The sequence below is a fragment of the Peromyscus leucopus genome, chromosome 19, assembly GCF_004664715.2.
Source record: "Peromyscus leucopus breed LL Stock chromosome 19, UCI_PerLeu_2.1, whole genome shotgun sequence".
Taxonomy (NCBI): Eukaryota; Metazoa; Chordata; class Mammalia; order Rodentia; family Cricetidae; genus Peromyscus; species Peromyscus leucopus.
Window position 1 is genome coordinate 40,612,943 of NC_051079.1, and position 20,895 is coordinate 40,633,837.

General features: G+C 42.5%; 1 protein-coding gene across 3 annotated transcripts in view; it reads left to right on the forward strand.

Annotated features, from left to right (window-relative positions):
* The window catches only part of Snx24 (sorting nexin 24), a 150,491-nt gene that overhangs the window by 74,240 nt on the left and 55,356 nt on the right, over nt 1-20,895 (forward strand). For all 3 annotated transcript variants that reach the window (XM_028871832.2, XM_028871834.2, XM_028871833.2), the window contains exon 2: nt 14,080-14,163. In XM_028871832.2, coding sequence (XP_028727665.1) covers nt 14,080-14,163 — 84 coding nt within the window. The remainder of the gene's footprint in view (nt 1-14,079; nt 14,164-20,895) is intronic.

Here is a 20,895-nt window from a genome sequence, read left to right on the forward strand (position 1 = left end):
GCCAAAGCTACACAGAGAAACTCTGTCTCGAAAAACAAAAAAAAAACCAAAAAAAAAAAAAAAAAAAAAAAACACATACAAAAAGAATAGTTAAGATCCAAACTTTAGTACCTGCTACCAATTCCCCACCAACCTGCCTTGGTGCCAGGTGCTGTTTAAGGCATTGGCAGCATCATGACATTTTCACAGAACATTTTCTGATCTCAGGTCTGAGGGTCACCTGTTGAAGACCCAAAGATTTTATTTGACTCCCAGGGCATCATGGGCCAGCAAACACTTTCTAAAACATTTATTACAGGTACTAAATCCTAAGCTAAAATCCAGGGGTGTGACCTGAGTCAGTGGAATGACCAAGTGTTTGAATTTTGAATGGGCTTTGACAGAAGGTGAATTCACACTCCCTGTGTGCACACTCTGGGGTCAGCTTCTGTGGTGGTGGTGGAGGCAGAGATGAGGAGATGTGGCAGCTGAGTTACTGTTACATGGAGTCCACCTTTTTCCCTCTCCAGGAACCTCCCTAAGAAAGATTTTCACCAGCCGTTACCTAAGGTAATGACCTAGATAGGCATCATTATTGAGAAGTCTTACTAAAAAGCAAGACTGTGTGATGTCATTATGTGGATAGTCTCACTTAACCCCCAAACCCAACCTAGGTGACCAAACCATCCTAAGTCCCAGGTTGTACGTGAGGACGCCGAGGGCTGTCAAGGTGAAATAACTTGCTTCCCATTGTGTGTTAGAGGCCGGAATGAAGTAGAGAAAGACATACACAGTTCGATCCCAGGCAGTGTGACCCAAGAAATACAGCTTAACCACTGTCCTGAACTACAGATCCATGGTGGGATGATGTCAGTCCTGCTGTTTGGGCACCGTTGGGACAAAACTGGTTTTCCGTCCTAGGCTGGCATTAAAACTAACTCTTTACACTGGTGCTGTGGGAAACTTGGGTTATTTTAAACTACCTGGAGAGTGGATTTGGGGGATACCATCTACTCATTAATATTTTAATAGTAGTATTTTATTGAGTCCTAGATTTGTTGTTTTTTTGGAAAGAATGTTGACAAACCTCATTTTATCCAGCTAGTGATGAGTTATGCGAGATCTGAAAATGAGGTCAGCTGCCAGAAGTGGGTGCCGGGAACTGAACAGGGTTCCTTTGGAAGATGAGCGCATACTCTTTTTTTTTTTTTTTTTCCTCCAGAGCTGAGGACCAAACCCAGGGCCTTGCACTTGCTAGGGAAGCGCTCTACCACTGAGCTAAATCCCCAATCCCCAGCGCATGCTCTTAACCACCGAGCTATTTCTTCAGCCCTTGACTTGTGTTTTTTTTAACCTGGGGTAAGAGATGTGTATTCAGTTCCAGTCTCCTAGATGTGGATATCCAATTTCACCAGCAACTGTTTGTCAAAGTGACTTGTCTTTCTCCCAATGTATGTTTTTGGCATCTTTGGTAAATTAGATGCCGTAGCTGTGTGGGTTGGTTTCTAGGACCTCCGTTCTATTCCACCAGTCTGCATATCTATGTCTGTGACAGTCCTGTGCTTTTCTTGACCCATGGCTCTGTAGTATTGTTTGAGGTCAGGTATTGTTGCTTTGGCTATTGTGGTCTTCTGTGCTTCCATATAAATTGTAGGGTTGTGTAGTTCTGTAAGGAGTGCCATGGATTTTGATGGGTTGCATTGGATCTGTATATTGATTTTAGTGATATAGTCATTTCCCCAGTGTTAGGTCTGCTGGCAATTGAGCCTAGGAGGTCTTTTCTTCATGTAGTTCTGTTGGACTTCCTTTCTAGCCACCCCATAGTCTTAGCTTTCACGGTGCTCACACTAGAAATTAAATACTAAAATGTAACCGAAGCAATTCATAACATGTGTTAACCTCCGCTTCTGTTGTGACAGGGTAAGATGCCTGGGCATAGCTCAGTCATTATCTGTGGAACTGAATACATGAATAAATACGATAAAAATGAATGGATAAATAAGCAATGCGTAGGTATATTCAAAAGCAATAATTGAAGCCTGATATGGTGTTACACGAGTATCTCAGAACTTAGAAGGCTAAAGCAGGAGGATTGCGCTTTTGAGGCCAGATTGGGCTGCATAGTTAGAACCTGTCTCAAATTTTTTTCTTGAATAATTGTCATTTATTACTTTTATGTTGGTTTAAGTTGAAAAGGCAGGAATTTTATTACGTATTTCCTGATAATAAGAATAATAGGTGCTCTGGCACAAATGTACAGTTTGGAGACAATTATAATCATTAGAGACCCTGCCCCCCCCAAGCAGCCTTGTGACATTTTTGTCGTTGTTGTTATTGTTGTCTTTTTATTTATATTATGGTCGACATAATGGCATGGGTAAATATTTTTCTGGCTCTCTGAGTTGGTACCACAGATGGCATTACCAACTCTTTTGAGTTGGTACTGCAGAGACTTTCTCAACACACCACTCTAGGTTCCTCTTGAAAATTTTCCCTGAACAAAAATCCTAAAACATTACATCTTACTTACTTGGCACATACAATCTGTCTTACCGGTCCGTGAGAGTAGATTTGGTAATGCTGAGAATGAGTGATTGTGACTACCCTTCACATGGTCTAACCGCCGTGTAGATAGAGGCTCTTGTTTTGGGGAAACGTAGAAAACAGCAAAGCGGGGGGGGGGGGGGGGGGCTCCTGCAAGCTCTGCAAGGGAGGGGGAATTGAACTTGCATGCTGTCAGGACAGGTAACAAGTCCATCTTGGCCTAGGGAGTGGAAGCCTGAAGGATGAGCCAGCTCTGCACAGGCCGTGTCCAGTAGGGTGGGGAGGATTGAGGAAGCAGGTCGCTGTGGTAACAAGGTTCAGTGGGTAAGCTGCAGGTTCTGGAAGATTTTGGAAGCAACTGAAAGATTTGTTCTCGCCCCCACCCCACCCCCTCAACCCCCCCACCCCGTACACAAGCCATGGGTCTTAGGGGATACAATCTGTAGCTAAGTAGTTTGTGAGAAGAAAGATGGATTCTTATTTCTCTGTGTGACAAGCTATTTCAGCCACATAAGCAGTGCCTGAGACAGGTTGTCTTTAGAAGCCCATGGAAACTGTTTTCTGCTTCCTTTCAGGGGATTTGGTCTGCCTCTTCCTAATTAGCAATAATTTTTCCCTGTTCTTGCAGAGCGTCTTGCGATGGCCAAGGCATGTGTTCTGTAGCACGCTCTGTCAAGAGTACTGTTTTGTCATTCTTATGTCATTAGTGAAGAGACTGTGTCATTGTTATTTAGAGGTTTGCCCAGATGGTGAGTAGGGGAGATAAAATTTATTTTCATTCTTTCCAAGTAGATCCTCAAGGAGAATGGAAAGGCTCATAGAGTGACTCTCTTCTGGAATGGCTCATTGTTTAACAAATGTGATTTATTAGCACAGCTCAAGCAAGCAAGGCCTGAGCAGCATTCATATTGTATTGAGTATCTAAGTCCAAGTCACATGATATTGAAGCTAATGAAAAACTATGTAGGCAATAATGCGTGTGACCTGACGGGTTTGGATGCGTTTTTTCCCTCACTGAATTGATTGATTGGTTTTGTGTCATACTGGTGATGTGATCTAAAAGAAGAAGAAAAACGAAGACTTTCATAATCAAATAATCAGTCAAAAGGCAGCCGTTAAAATCACCACTAGGGTTTAAGATAGAAAACTTGAAGTTGTGAAAATACATATAATCTGGCAGTCCCACAAATATCAATAGACTCAAGAAAAATCTTTCCTTCTGTCTCTATGGAAGCATTTCAGACGTCTGACCTAACTAGCACCATTATTATGATGTCTGAAAGCAAAATATGTGCAGAGGAAAAATAAGATGTGCCCAGGGCCCCAGGGAACCGGGAACTGAAGCGTCACAACTCTCCGTAACTCATGTCCCTCTTCATGTCTTGCTAGCTCAATGTTCAAGTCTCTGCTGACTCCTAGGCACTGTTCAGAGTGAACTTAGCTCATGCTGTCCATGTGTTTCCTTCCCTTCCACACTCGCTTTCGCCATGAAGGTGAGCGTAATTTCATAAAGCATTTTTCATTTAAAATTTTGACTTATTAGTGTGTCTGTGTGTGCATTCCTGCACTCACGCATGTCTTTGGCCATGTGTGTTGTGTGGAGGACTGCTCTGTGGAGTTCACCTACTCCTTCTGCTTTCACGTGGGTTCTGGGGATCAAACAGGTCACCGGTGTGTGCATCAGGCTCCTTTACCCACTGAGCCATTTTGCTCAAAGTAAAAAAAAAATTCTTTAAATCAAGAGATTTAAAGAAAATTGTAATTTCATCAAGCAAAGAAAATTAGCATATATGTGTAATATATATATATACACACACATATATATATAAAATGTATTTAGTGCTTGAAAAACTCTTTGTCTTCCCGCATCTGGCAGCTTTTTTTTTCTATTAAGAAATTTTTTATTCATTTTACATACCATTCACAGAACCCCCCCTTCTCTCCTCCCACCCTGCCCCCAGCCTTCCACCCCCCCAACCCACCCCCCATTCCCTTCTCTGAAAAGGTAAGGCCTCCCATGGGGAGTCAGCAGAGCCTGGTACATTCAGGTGAGGCAGGTCCAAGCCCCTCTCCCTGCATCAGTGCGGTGGAAGATGTCCCACTATAGGCACTGGGCTCCAGAAAGCCAGCTCATGCACCAGGGACGGATCCTGATCCTACTGCCAGGGGCCCCTTAAACAGATCAAGCTACACAACTGTCTTGCTTATGCAGAGGGCCTGGTCCAGTCCCACGAAGACTCCACAGCTGTTGGTCTAAAGTTCGTGAGTTCCCACTAGCTGGGTTTGGTTGTCTCTGTAGAGGCTTGAGACAGTTTCACTCTGTAGCCCAGGCTAATTTGAAACTCATAATGTAGACCAGGCTGTCCTCACTTCTGGCTCAGCCTCCTGTATGCTTGGACTATTATAAACATGAGCTATCACACCTGGCATAAATTTGAAGCCCACCTCCATGTTCCTTGACAGAGAATGGTAAATTCTCTGGCATTATCACTAGGATCTAATGTTTGAATTAGCATTAATCATCCCCATTTTCTTGGTTGAGGGCTAAAGTCTTTTGCCTTCTTGTTTGAATATGCATGCTTTTTAGGCTTCAACATCCTTATTTTAGGATTTTTCTCCCATTTTATTTTAGATCAGGTGTTCTGACTTTGCCCCCTCGCCCCTTTTCTTTGGTGTTTTTAAAGTCGCATCTTTAGAAGATTCTTGAAAGTATTCGTGATAACTCGTGCACCCCTGCATGCCTGAAAATAGCACCTCACTTCGCACTTGGCAGATTTGGCGGGGAATGGGATTGGCTAAAGATCACCCAATATCAGCACTGACGGCACTTGACAATAGCATCTTCTGTGGACTCTGGCACTTGGTGTGGTGAAGAAGTTGAGGCATCCTGATCTTCATTCCTGCGTTTTCCCCAAATATGACCTGCCCTGGCATGCTCCTCTTCCGTCAAGATAAAGCAGTTTGAAGAGGAGAGGGTTTACATGGCTTACAGGTTATAGTTCATCACCAAGGGAAGCCAGGACAGGAACTCAGGGCAGAGACGACAGAGAAAAGCTGCTTCCTGGCTTGCCTCTAGGCTGACATTCAGCCCAGGCCCACCTGTCTAGGGATGGCATCACCCAAAGTGTATTATTCAGCAATACACTTAAGAAAATGCCCTCAGCCGGGTGGTGGTGGTGGCGCACGCCTTTAATCCCAGCACTCAGGAGGCAGAGCCAGGCAGATCTCTGTGAGTTCGAGGCCAGCCTGGGCTACCAAGTGAGTTCCAGGAAAGGCGCAAAGCTACACAGAGAAACCCTGTCTCAAAAAACCAAAAGAAAAAAAAAAAAAAAGAAACTGCCCTCAGAGACATGCTCAAAGGCCATCTGATGGAGGCTGTCATTCAATTGAGGGTTCCTCTTCCCAGGTATGTCAAATTGACAGCTAAAGCTATGGTATATATTAGCAATACTTTGTTGTTTTTGTAATTAAAGAAAAAAAAAGTCAGGTGGATAGATGTGGCTGTCCTTGGCTTATCCTTTACGTGGGTCTGGCCAACCACCTCAGTTTATTTTCTATTAAGTAGGCAAAAGATCATGACCACCGCAACATCAAAAGGTATTTTCCTGGGCTTACAGCTTCAGAGGATTAGAGTCCATGTTGGAGGAACGAAGGCATGGGAGCAGGAAGAGCGGAGACCTCACATCTTGATCCATAACTGCGAAGCCCAGAGAGCACACTGGAAACCGCAGGGGTCTTTTGAAACTTCAGAGCCCATTCCCAGCGGCGTGCCTCCTTCACCAAGGCCACACCTCCTAATCCTTCCCAAACAGCCACCACTGGGGACCAAGTATTCAAACACATGAGCCTAGGGCTGGGGGGGGGCATTCTCATTGAGACCACTGCACAGATTCTTTCCATGGTCTCAGCTCAACAAAGTTGGACTTCTTTTGTCTCTTACCACAACCTTTCTAATCATTGTTTGTGTTTTGTCCTATTTGCTGTCAGGAATTTTCTCCTGAAAGAATTATATTGATATGCCCATTAGCCTCCCATATAGATAAATACAGTTGGGCATTAAATACACACAAATATAAACATTGGATTATGGCAATCCTTTAGGGATTTTTTTTTAAGAGCATGGTTAATTTTATCTGAATTTTAATTAAAATTTAAAAGTTTAAAAATTTTAAGAAAAAATTCTTTTTACCATCCAAAACAGTACAGTTAATCAATAATGTCTATTAGCTTACCCACTTAGTATTTTATAATAGGTTTTCTGCCCCCACCCCCACCCCCACCCCCAGTAAGTTTCTCTGCTGGCACAGTAAGCCAAATTGAAAAGTGTAACATATATTGAGCAAAGAAACTCCAGGGTGGGTTCTCCAGTCTCAGAGAAGTTGCACACCCAGGCCAGGCCAGGCAAGTTTTATAGATTGTAGGTGAGGGATAATGATGTGTCCACCACAAGTTGGGTTTGGGCCCAAGTATGGCCAAAGGCTGAGTGCTTAGGTGGCAACTTCAGAGGCTATTATTGCATTAGGGGAGGAAGCTGCAATAGTCTCCAAGAATGCAGAACTGGGCTTTTTGGTGTTTTTTCTTTGTTCGGAGACGGGGTTGGGGTGGGAGGGTTCCAGGATGATACAGGGGCAAGCTGGAGGCTCCAACCTTTTTAGAATAGAGAAAATGTGATTTAAAATTAAATATAGAGGAAAAAATCCACTTTTTAGCTTTAAATTCAGTCATCAAATATAATAATTCTTTCCACCTAGAGCCTCTCCTAAAATTGTATGTATTATGCCTTTGTACCCTATTAAGATTGCAGTTCATAGCAGGCACACAATGTGTGATCTTTCAGAGATTGAACATTTCGTGGTGAAATGGCATTCTCCTTTCTTATTTTATGGCTACTCAAGAATGAAATCTTGGGCTGAGTTGCAGCTCAGTGATGGAGTGGTTGTACTGCCTGTGCAGGGTCCAGGGTACAGTTCCCAGAACTCAGGGTGGGGGAGCATGGAGGTGATTATATTGACCACAAGGCTTGAGTTAATTTTTGGTAAATTTTGTTCTGAATAAACAAGTATTGAATATATGTGTCTGCATAACGATATAAATAAAAGTCATATTCTTAGCAGATACTTGTTAATCACGTGTATCTCTGAGCTCCCGTGTAAGACAATCCTGACCTTAAGTAGTTCCTTAAGACTACTAAAGGAACATTTCACTTAAAAGTATATGTCTATATGTTGTGTGATTTCCTAGGGAAATATGAATAAGGATCTACCCTCCATCCAGATAGGACACTACAGCAGATCAAAGAATCAATTCCACCTAAATCTAGCTTGTTGAACCAAGGAGTTTGTGAGCTTAGTTGTAAGAACGTGAGTCTCTTAAGTTTCATAAGCTTCCTGACTCTTAATTCTTGTTCTCTTTGTCAGAGGGACAGCTCGTACCATAGACAGAACCCAAATCTCTTCTTGGCAGAGGCTTGAATTGTTTATTAGATGTTTTTAGTCTGGTATAAGCATTTTTTTTTCTTTGATTGGAGGTGATATGTTTTGGGTTTATCTGTGGGGAATTTCTCTTGATTGTGTTAATTGAGGTGGGAAGACATGTCCACTGTGGGTAGCAACATTCCCTAGGCAGCAGATGATAGAATGTGTAAGAATGGGGAAAGTGAACTGAGCACTAGTGTGTATTCATCCTCTCTGTTTTGCTGTTGTTTGGAGGTTCTTTTTGCTTTTTTGTTTTTTTAGACAGTGTCTCGCTATGTTGTCTTGGAGCTGTCTATGTAGATCAGACTGGCCTTGAACTCACGAGTGTTAGGATTAAAGGTATACACCACCATGCCCAGCTTTCCTCTCTGTTCTTTGTTTATTTATTTATTTATTTTGGTTTTTCGAGACAGGGTTTCTCTGTGTAGCTTTGGAGCCTGTCCTGGAACTCACTCTGTAGCCGAGGCTGGCCTCAAACTCACAGAGATCCACCTGCCTCTGCCTCCTGAGTGCTGAGATTAAAGGCGTGTGCCACCATCCCTCCCCCTCCCAACACACCCCGGCTCCTCTCTGTTCTTGACTGTAATATAGTGTGACCAATTCTCTCAAGCTCTTGTTGCATTCAGTGACTTCCCTGACCTGAAGGACTGTAAAATAGAATTCTGAGCCAAATAAATCCTTTCTCTTTAAATTGCTTTTCCCAGGATATCTTATTACAATAACAGGGAAAGAGGGACAGACATACTTTGCAAAGCTTGGGTACAGGGCTGGAGAGATGGCTCAGTGATTTAGAGCACTTGTTATTCTTGCTGAGGGCCTGGGTTTGTTTCCCAATACCTACATCAGACTATTCAGAACCACCTGTAACTCCACTTCCAGTGGATCTGATGCCCTCTTCTGGCGTACCCATGAACTGCATGTATATTGTACACTTAACTATATTCAGACAGGTAGACAGACAGACAGACAGACAGACAGACACACACACACACACACACACACACACAAATAAATCTTTAAAATTTTAAGTGTAGACTAACATTTTAAAATATTTTTAAAATTTCATTTATTTATATTTTTTTATGTATGAGTGCTCTGCATGGATACCTGCATGCCAGAAGAGGGCATCTGATCCCACTATAGATGGTTGTGAGCCACCATGTGGTTGCTGGGAATTGAACTCAGAACCTCTGAAAGAGCAGCCAGTGCTCTTAACTGCTGAGCCATCTCTCCAGCCCATTTTGAAATATTTTATCATTGACTTCCAGTATAATTTCAAAGATAGTCACACACACACACACACACACACACACACACACACACACACACACACGGCTCTGCCATGTTATGAATGCTACACTTAGGAAACGGAAACTTCCCTTGAAGGAAATACATTTATTTTTCAATTTGGAGACCATTGAGTCACTAATGTTTCTAGAACTGTAGCTAAAATTTGATCAATGAGTAAAATAATTTGTATTCTTAGTAGAAACTTTAGTATTTTTTAATTGAACTTTATGCAGCTTTCCTTGTCCTCCGTAGCAGAATTTCTAGAAATCTCTGAGGGAAAGATGAAGTAGAAAGTTGAGCTAGTAGATTGGGTTTTTGTGCAGCTTTATGTGAGACAGTTAAAATAGAAACCATATACTTTGTATAGTTTTCATAAGAAAATACCATATGCTTTATCAAGATATACCAAAGTAATTCTCGTTTTACTCATTAGATAGGCAAAGTGACTGTTGGCCAGCATTGATTGGGACGGACAAGATGTTCCTTGTCCTGGTTCCCTTAGGAAACTTGAGGGGAAGTCTGGTTAAGTTTTGGTAGTTTCTTGTATGGGTTCATTTATGCTTGTACAGCCATGCCTGGGTACAAAGACACTCTCTATGAATAAATATATAACAAGACAACAAATAATCCAATGTTCACCTTAAAACCCCAGTTAAATAATGTTGGTGCAGCTATATCATGTACAGGAATAGAGCATAATTACATGAAAACAGGAGTACTTTGTAGCCACCAGAAAATGACTGATATCAAAATATGCCAATAAATAAAAATATTTGAGATGCATTATATACATTGTTGTAATTTTTTACATGCCTAGAGCAATTTCTGTGTGCATGTTGAGTTAGTATGTGTATAGATTGTAGAGGGTGGTTAAGGTGCCTCCTGGGATTTATGTAAAGATTTAGACAAGTCTCCTATGCGAGTCTAATACTTTTTTTTTTTTTTCTTTTCTTGGTTTTTCGAGACAGGGTTTCTCCATGTAACAGCCCTGGCTGTCCTGGAACTCATTCTGTAGACCAGGCTGCCCTTGAACTCACAGAGATCTGCCTTTGCCTCCCTAGTGCTGGGATTGGATTTGTGAGTTTATATGTTCCATTAAATTGGGGTAGGGAACAGCCATGGTTTCTTTGAATATAATATAATTTGCCTTACTCCCTAGCCTTCATTTTCCAAATCTCTGGGGACTTCAGTTTATAGGTACATTTTCTATTTAGTTATCACGCACATAGTTCCCTGATGCTGGTTTTTTGTTTTTGTTTTTAGGTTTGTTTTTTTCCTCTCTCATGTCTGTTTCGTGTTGGATAGTTTCTATTGCTAGATTCTCAACACTAAGCTCACTGGCCTCCTCCTTCTTCTTCCTTGTCTTCCTCTTCTTCCGCCTCTTTTTTTTTTGTTTGTTTGTTTGTTTTTCATTCTTTTGATTTTCAAACAAAGCAGGTTCTACACAGGGTTTCTCTGTGTAGAACTCACTCTGTGGACAAGGCTGGCTTCAAACTCAGAGCTCTGTCTGCCTCTGTCTCCCAAGTCCTGGGATTAAAGGCATGTGCTACCACTGCCTGGCTAACCTTTTCTTCTTCAATGACTAGTCTGTTATTCGCTCTATCCAGTGTATTTTTCATTACATTTGTTAATGATTTCATCAAACAGCCCCATGCTTGTTATGTACCAGGATTTCTTTTTGGGGCCATCAACCAGCTCCCAAATCATGACACAGAGACTTATTGTGCACAGCCTAGCTTAGGCACATTTCTGGCTAGCTCTTTTTAACTTAAATTAACCTGTTTATCTACCTTCTGCCTCAGGGCTTTTACCTTTCTTACTTCTGTGAATCTTACTTTCACTGCTTATCTGTGTCTGTCTGTCTGTCTGGCATCTGCCTGGCTTCTGGCCCCAGGTATCTCTCTTATTTTCCCTTCATTCTCTCATTCTTCTCTTTTCTTCTTGAGCTTGGATTTCTCCTCCTATTTATTCTCTCTGCCTGGCAGCCCTGCCTATCCTTTCTCTGCCTTCTTATTGGCCATTGGGCTCTTTATTAGACCAGTCAAGTGCCTTAGGCAGGCAAGGTGAAACAGATGCAACACATCTTTACATAATCAAACACACATCCTTGCATCATTAAACAAATGCAGCACAAACGCATGTAACCCAGCTTTACACAGTTAAAGGAATATTCTGCAGCATAAGCAAATGTAGCACATCTTTGCCCAGTTAAAATAATATTCTACAACACCCGTAGTTTGGGTTTTCTGTCATGGCTTCCCCATCTGCATTCAACAGTTATCCTGGATCTTGAAAGTAAGAAATTCCTTCATAACAATAACGCAAGTGAATGCTTTTGTCCGCTAGTCGTGTGTCTTTTATGAATCAGTGTCTCTCATTGTTTTCTCTCTCTTGTAAGTTGTATTTCCTGCTGCTTTTCAGTTGGATACGAAACAGAATTTTATCTTGCTGTGGGCTGCCATATTTTGAAAGTTCCTAAAAATATTAACTCTCGGATACCTTTTCCCCTGCCTCTGCCCTCAGGGAGCCCTTCTGTCAAGCTCCATGTCTGACTTGCTGTTCTGTGGACACCGAGCATGTCTGGATGGACACCATGTGACTTGTGCACAGATGCGTCGTTCACTTCACTCATGGCTCAGGATCTCAGCTCCTTTGAGGCCAGGCCTGTGTCTTTTCAGGACTGAATCCCAGAGCCCAGAACAACCCCCAGGACCACTGTAGACCCTTTGTGAATCTGTCACCTGAGTTAACAGGTGAATGCCAGGCACTGTCCTGGTGCCCTCTAGACAGTTTCATGAGTCCTGAGATGTCACTGGCACCCTGGAGTGGTTTCTACACCAGAACTTTTCCAGGACAGCAAAGTGAGCGAAGGATTTTCTCTGTAGCAGCGATAATAAGAAAATGTACTGAGTTGACTCCATCCTGGTATACTGCTTCCTTTCTAAGATGTTTGCCCAGAACCCAGAAGGGAAGAAAATCGTAGCAGTGCAGGGCAAGTTATGTATTTTCAATGGCAATGTAATCGAGTTAACACTTGTTATGAACTTCCCTTGTATTGGTATCTTCTCCACTCTGCCTCCATTGTGAACTTGGTGTTTGTGAAGAGTAACTGTAGAACTTGGAGACAGAGCCATCTTGGGCAGGGGGTGAGATGATGTTCCCTAAGGCAGCTAGCGTCTTACCCATGGCCTTCAAATGGGACTGTCTGAGGGGGACCCAGTAGATCGAACCTTACTTCAGCCAATTAAAAGGGCTGTTGTGATGCAGCCCCAAGTAATCAGACCTGGAGCAGTTTTATCAGCTCAGCAGATGGAAACTACTTATTGTCGCCACATTGTTTTGATCAAATCAGAGACTTGACGCTCAGACCACCCCCCCACCCCACCCCCCCCCCCCCGTTGAAGCTGCCTGCCTCTTGTCATCTGTTTCTGGAAATATCTTCTTAGTTCTCTTTCAGACAGGATCTTGCAAGAAGGATTATTTTCTTTGTTAAATTAGTAAACAGAATATTTTTTCTAAGAAGCATTAGAGCTATATATATATGTTAGTTTGAAGCATATGTATATTTTAGAAGAAAATGTTTTCCTTAAATCACTAAAGAAAAGTATTGAGGAAGAAATGAAATGTTAATATGAAATTGGTTAAATTGATAAAATTTTTTCTAGTAAATTAAAAAAAAAAAACAGGTTTCTTTAACTGAGCAGCCTTGTAGTGGAAGAATATATACTTCAAAGACACACAAAGTACAGGTAGTGTTTATGTTTGACAGTAAATACAATAGTTATGTAAACACAAAGTAGAAATACAGAGTCATCGGGCTCTATTTTCATATTTATAGACCCTTTTATGTCCCATGTTAAATATGAATACACAGTATATTTTGGATGAAAGTTGTTTTTTCTTTTACTCTAAGATGTAGATGTCCTTTGTTCTTTTCCAAAGGGTTGATTAAAATCAGAACTCAGGCTTGCCAATATTCTCTCATCTCTCACTTAGCAGAACGGGTGAGACAGAGGCTGGAATAGTGATAGCTCTTTATTTCCTGCCAGGCACCCCTCCCTCCCGGAGCCGAGCCTCATATTTTCATGAGCATCTTGCCATACTTCTCAGCCCTGTTTCCAGTCTTGACCCATTGACCCAAGAATCCAGAAAATGTCATGTTAGTGCCTACTAATTAGTGCGCCAGGAGCACCTCTGCATCTGGCCTTTCCCCCTTCTGGAAGTGGGAGCGCAGGCTGTCACTCATGTCACGCAGGGAAAATGAGCCCTCCCTGCATTTGCCCTGTTTTGCAAACAGCAGGATAAGCCCAGCTGAGACTAGAGATGAATATGCAGGTTAGGAAGAAATTAACCTAAAATTCACCGCCGTTTGCATGATTGTCTCAGATGACAGACTGCCTTCCTCAGAGTACCCAGTCAGGGTGCCGTGTGGCCGAGTCCTCGGGGGTCTAGCTCTTGCAGCACATGATCAGCTCTGTGCCATCATAGTCATTTGATGAAGTCATTTCAAGGGAAGGATATTCTCTGCATAAAAAGTGAATTAGCATTTCCGTGCATGGAAGTTTCCCGTCTGTAGACGCATTCTTGGAGAATGCTGCAGTGAGCGAGTGAGCGTTTGGTTCGAGGGCTCATTAATCAGGGCTGTTGGGTCAGGGTCTCCTGAGCCTTCTGGGTTTGGGGAGAATCGGCTTCTGTAATTAAAGGGATGAAATATATCACGATCACAAACTTACCACATCGACAATTGAGGGTTTTGAACTAGCGGAATTAATCTCTTTAATTTTTTCCTTAGGTGTTTAAAATAGAGGTGCTAATGAATGGAAGAAAACACTTTGTTGAGAAAAGGTACAGCGAGTTCCACGCCTTGCACAAAAAGGTAATCTTTGGTTTTATGTTTTTCTCCTTTTCTCTGCGTGGCCCATGGTATAATGTAAAGACTCCATCCTATGTTCTTCAGAACATTGCTATCTGCTGTGCACGTAGTTTCTTTATAACGGTATTGATTTCTTTTCAAAATAGATTGTCCTATCGGTGTATTTGGTGTTTGTTTTTAAATAAGTGGGTTTCCTGTTACAGTTGCTTGCATCTACAAATCAGAGGCAGTAAGCTGTTACAGTATATCGCATCAACTATTAAAGGTTTATAATGAGTAAGATCAACACCCTCTTCTGTCCAAGAAATGCATTTGATGCTTTTTACAAAAAGAAAGGAAACACAAGAAATCACTATGCAGGGAGAAATTCATTAAACTCAACTTAAATGTTGTGTACCTGCACAAGCTTGTGTATGTATACATGTGTGTTCATATGGGGCACATGGAAAAGAGGCTCCCCATCCACAGCTGTCCTATGAGTAGTGGAGAGCGACTATACCAGAATGATGGATGCTGTAGCTCTGGGGTCCATTTCAAAGTCACAGGTCAAAGGAACAGAAATGCAAAAGAAGTAACTGACTTTCAGGAAGAAATGGTCACTAATGAATTGAAAATGAATACGTTAAAAAATAAATCTCTAAAACAAGCTTAATTTTTTGTGGTTTATAAATTATAAATTTTGTGGGTGCTAAGTTTTTTATAATAGCTTGAAATACCTAGTGAGATTTCCTGGAAGAAAATCACAAATGATGAATCAGTTCAAATTTATCATTTTTCTTTTACATATCTGTGTCCAGGAGTGTATCATATATATTTATGAATGTATATACACACATATGAAACACATGCATGCATAGGATGCATGCCATGATTAGATAGTTGGCCAAGAAGCTAGAAATGGGTTAAGTTAGAGAGTCTTTTAGCTTTATGCTTTTTAATGTCTATGCAATTTTCCTGGGACACATCACTGCATAAGAATGTCATAATGTGTTGATTCTGGATTAAAAGGCCTTTAGAACTTTGTAAAAAGTTTTTTTCCATGTTAATTAGAGAGTAGAGAATTGAGTCTAAATCGAAAGATTAGTGAACCTGTTTCCCTGTTGTCTGATTGTTTAATTTTAGACACTCTCACTGTGTAATTCTGGCTGGCTTAGAACTCAGAGCTCCCCCTCTGGCCCTCCTCCTGAGTGCTGGGCTTGGTGTGCACCACCAGCCCACTCCCTCGCTTCTGTTCAAAGATGCTCTAAGCTTTTCTGTTAGGGTGGCAAACCATTTAATTAAATGAATTTAATTCTCCAATTAGAATTTCATCAAGTTCAGGTTTCTCCCCCAGAGAAACCATGCAAGTGCCTTCAGATTTCCATCAGGTGTTGCCAGGAGACTCGTTTTAAAAAGCACCAGCCTCAGGGACCTCAGAGAGAAACATAAAATTTGGGTCCCCTCTTCCTGGTGGGATTCTTTTTTTGTTTGGTTTTAGGAGCAAATTCTGCCAGGTATCTGGTGAGCTAAGTCCCTACAGGAGGTTGAGACCAGATCTCTCTCCACCCACACCCAGCTTCTCCCTGCCAGTCTGGCTGGGCAGCTTGTCAGGTGCAAGCCCCTTCCTAACCTACTAGGTCAGCATGAAGTACTCCATGAGCAGCCCAGCCCAGCTGAGCTCTCCAGATACCAGGGGACTGACTCCATAACGGACACAGCGGGGTGACTGCCAATTAGGCTGGCCCTGTCCATGGGGCAGCCCCCAGACTCTGCTTGTGTGCAGCCTGGCTTGCTCACACCCTGCTCTAGGACAATTTCCCTCTGTCCTCAGCAATCAAGCATTGTCAGAAAAAAAAAAAAAAAATTCCTGTACTTTGTAGGACTTATTCTTTCCATTTCTGCTGTTCCATTATTAACTTTAACCAGTTTTCCATAATGAAGCTTATTAGAGTAAATAGAGCAGTGATTCTCAAATCTCTGTTACAGAGTTCGAGCCATCATTATAGGGACGTGGAGATCACGGTTTTGGGGGAGGGGCAGGCTGTTTAGAGAGGGGAGAGCCACTGCGGGGTTAGGATTGGTGGGAAGGTAAGGCCAGAAGGCAAATGTACACACTGGTGGGATATAAAGGTTCATGTCAGTCTGTCATCGTAACTACACAACTGCTCAGAAGCGCCGTCGCGGGTAAGAGTCGGCAGAGTGCCTCCCACAAACTTGACCGCGCCGCTTCCCACTAGGCGGCCTCATCCTTTAACTGTGCCTTTGCCACCCTCGATTTCCATGTGTGAATTTTATGACAGGAGATGACAGTTCACTAAATGGCTGCCTCTCACTGTACGTATATCATCTTCCGCCATTGAATTTCCTGGAAACGCCTGCTTATCACCACAGTTTCTGACATCTGATCCGTGCCTGCCTGTCTTGGTTTTTCTTACATTTTGTAGTCTGCTCTCTCCATGAGAAGTTTTGGCAGGTACACCTAAGTTGACTCCAAAATAGCGTGTGAGCTGTTCCTAAGCACTCCATCCCTCACCGAGGTCAATTCATAGGTCTTCTTCGTGTCCTGCAGACGCACAAATGCCTCCTTGTTGATTGTTCTTGCTAATGTTGAGGAAGAAACTATTTGAGCTTGTCTAGTTAGCGTTGGGAATTGTATTTTTAAACCTTTCTCAGAATTTTTCTGTCTTCCTAAAAGTCATGTGTTTTTCCATAAAAGTCATATTTTTCTTTGCTCTTCTTGTTTGGGTGGTGAAGAAGGAGTTGCTGGAGCCCAACCCCAGGGCCTTTGCATGCCGGAGACTGCTCTAACACCAAGATGGATCCTTAATTTTGATTTTTTTCCCCCTGTATACTCATTATTTTCTTCTCAAATTCACCATAGCCCAGGCTGGCTTTGAACTTACTGTGATCCTCCTGCCTCGGCCTCCCAAGTGCTAGAATTACAGCTAAGTCTTCCAGCCAGTTTGAGCGGGGACAAGAGGAGTGTCCCACTGTCACCTGCACATCCGGACTCAGCTTCTAGTACTCTAACACGATTACTGTTTTCTTTCTTGGATTTTTAAAAACAAATCCTGCACAGCAAGTTATATTACCAAAAGGAGCACTTCTCTGTCAAAGGATATGGGTGTATATATTTTTTTTAATCCCCTGGCATGTATTACAAAGCAAATAGGACTGTTTAAGGCTTGCAGCATCTCACCTGCTTTGGACAGCATCACTCTGAAAGTTGTTGACTTAGGAAGCAGACATCTTCCTTGCATAAAGTGATGCTTTTTGAGTTCATTTATGTGCACATCTTTTTTTTTTCTTTTCTTTTTAGTTATTCTATTTCTGTGCTTTCTCATTTACTAGGGCCCTGGAATTTGCTTACTAGCCTGTGTAATGGAGCCTGGTGATCTGCATCTTAGGTCAGTTCCCTAGAGCATCTTATGCTCCCTGGAGGTTGAGATTCCTACTGTGAATTATATTTTTAAAGATGTCACTCAGATACAGTCCTCCACCACACACACACACACACACACACACACACACACACACCACACCACACCACACCACCCCACACACACACCACACACCCCCCCCAACACCCACACCACACACACACCACACCATACCCTCTACCACACAACCATGAGGCTTAGAACTAAGCAGCTCAAGGTTCTGAATGCTGAAGGTCCTTCTGACCTTTCTTTTACCTGAATTTTCCAGAACGTCACTAGGCCCTGTCAATTCATTCTCCCACATTGCTGCAGTCCGCACCCCTTGGTTTTTCGCTGTCACTCAGAGTGGTGCTGTTTTATACTGTGTCAGCAGTCTGCTCTTCATCTTCCTACCTTTTCTCTGCTGTGTGTCAGTTTGCCTTTCGCTGCATTTCTAGACCTTTCTCCCGCGCTCTCTGATGTGGGCTTGAATTGTCTATTGTGTCACAGACAGTGACTCCTGGGACAGTGTTCTCAAACCACTGTAACAAATAACAACAAAAACGGCAACTTAAAACAAGGCCCATTTATTATCTTGTGCTAAGTGGGTGGACAGGGCTGCGTTCCCACAGGAGAGCCCATTTTCTGCCTCTTGTAGCTCCCAGCAGCTGGCAGTCAGCACCCGTCCTGCGTCTGCTTTCCTTGTCATTTCCTGTCTTCACACTCCTCTCTCCGAACTTTGTCGTTCTTCTCCTCTTTGAGGTAACATTGGGCCCATCCCAATGTTAATCCAGGAGAGCTGTCCTGGATTAACATCCTTCATCGAAATCACACCTGTCAAGCCTCATTTCTGGGCAGGACTACCACTCCTGGGGTCTGGGGGTTAGGGGTTCTCATGTGTCTTTGAAGGCATCATCACTCTGTTCATTTCCAGCCATCTACTGGCCAACCCTATTTCTGCTGCTTCTCTTAAGAAAAGTTCGTGTTAGCCACACCCAAGCACATCCTGAATCGGCCCGCACATCCCTGTCTTTGTCAGTCTGTAGGCCCATTATCTGTCTGTGTGTTAAAAACAAAGCAGGACCTTCAAGTTCCTCAGTGCCAGCAGCCTGTTTTCTAATCTCCTTCCCCCCCTCTTGAAACTCCCGTTCCATTTAACATAGACCTTTCTACTTAATTCAAATTATGTCTTAACACAATTCAAACTTAGTTATCCCCTATCTCCAGCTGGGTTCCAGGTTGTCTGAAAACTCATGATCCACCCACACGCTACAATTCCAGGTGTGTGTTGCTGTGTCTCCCCCTCCCCCATGTCTTATCCTTTGTATTTTCCACAGGGTTGATTATCTGGTATATGGGGTATTGGAGAACGTCACGTGTGTTCTGGTGTGAATGTTTATGGTGTTGGAGATTTGACCCCAGGTCCCTCTAATCCCGGTTTCTTTGTAGCTTCTACTCTGCTAAGATGAGGAAGGGGATGACAGATTCCCCACTCACAGAAAGCAAGACTCTGTCCTGTTCTTCGTAACAAGGTGTCCCCTGTGGCTCTTGTGATGGGTCAGTCTTTAAGTATGTGAAGGGCCCAGCCCCATGCTCCAGTCACCTCTACTCCTGCCAAGTAATTCATCACTTTCCACACTTTCCACGGCCATGCTTGCAAAGAGCTGGCCTGACCTAGGCCCCAACCTCATGCATAACAAGAAACTCTTCCCCACACTGCACACTTCTGAGCATATTTTATTCTTCATGCCTTCCCAGCTGTTTTCTGTCAGTTCCAGCCCACCCTTTTATTCATAACGTTTTCAGTGAAATATGGGGCTGGTTCATTTTCAAATTAACTATCCTCATCTTTTGTTATTGCCTCCTTTGGGTTTCAGTCAAATATTGCCTTCTCTTCTATCCAATTTAATGAAGTATACATTTCAGATGAACCACAACACTGCTGTATGGGATCAAACCGGGAGAACAGTACCCATGCGCCATCCCTGAAGGAACCCCGAGAAAACTGGGGTGATAGTATACGGGAAGGGTTATCTCTTTCTCCCCAAACATCTCTGATTGTTTAGTTGCTTTTTCCATTCTTTTTATTACTCTCATTCGTAACAGTATTTCTAGTCCTCTCTGTGGAAAATAGGTTTTTCTCTCCGATTCACATGCTGGTGGATCTTTTTTTTTTGTTTGTTTGTAACAGAGTTCTAACACTACAGAAACAGTAACAATGTAACAGAGTTCTACCAATGTAAAAAGTATAACAGTGTAACAGGGTTCTAATGATGTAAAAAGTGTAACAGTGTAACAGAGTTCTAAAGATGTAAAAAATGTAATAGCTTAACAGAGTTCTAACAAGGTTAAAAAGTATAACAATGTAACAGAGTTCTAAGAATGTGAACAGTGTAACAGAGTTCTAACAATGTAAAAGGTATAACAGTGTAACAGAGTTCTAACAATGTAAAAGGTATAACAGTGTAACAGAGGTCTAACAATGTAAAAGGTATAACAGTGTAACAGAGTTCTAACAATGTAAAAGGTATAACAGTGTAACAGAGGTCTAACAATGTAAAAGGTATAACAGTGTAACAGAGTTCTAACAATGTAAAAGGTATAACAGTGTAACAGAGGTCTAACAATGTAAAAGGTATAACAGTGTAACAGAGTTCTACTGATATAACAGTGTAACAGAGTTCCAACATGTAAAAAGGGAAAGGGAATGGCCACTTCTTATGCTGGTAGATCTTTTCTATCTGTAATAAACTTTCAATGAGTTCTAACAATGTAAAAAGGGAAAGGGAATGGTCACACACTGAAAAGGTGTGTGTGTGTGTGTGTGTGTGTGTGTGACTTATCTACTCACATCAGAAAAGTCCTTTGCCTGGATGCTGTGTAGCAGGACAGTTAATCATCAGATGAAGAAGACAAGGAGTATTTATCTTGCAAGCAGCTGAGCCCTACTGGAAACATACTGTCTTGGCGTTGTCTCTCATCTAAATGCTTGCTCACCTCCAAGTGCGTCATGCTGATCGGCTCCTTCAGTAACCCCTCATGTAAACAAAAAGGAAAGATCTTTTCAGTGCTGTGTCAAGATGTTTTCAGTGCTGTGTCATCAAGATGCAAAGAGAAGAACCGGAGAGGAGACAGCCGGCAGAGCTTTTGTGGGGGGTCGAAGTCAGGCTGAAGGCTAGCACAGCCACCTTGCCTCCTCTTGCCCCCTCTTTGAAACACTCCTGTGGATAGCTCCTCACCTCGTCCTCACTCACTCCCTGCCCCTCAGGGCTGACCCTCCCAGCATTCCACTGCAGCATAATAAACCAGCTGAGACACAAGTCTTCAAGTCCCAGTT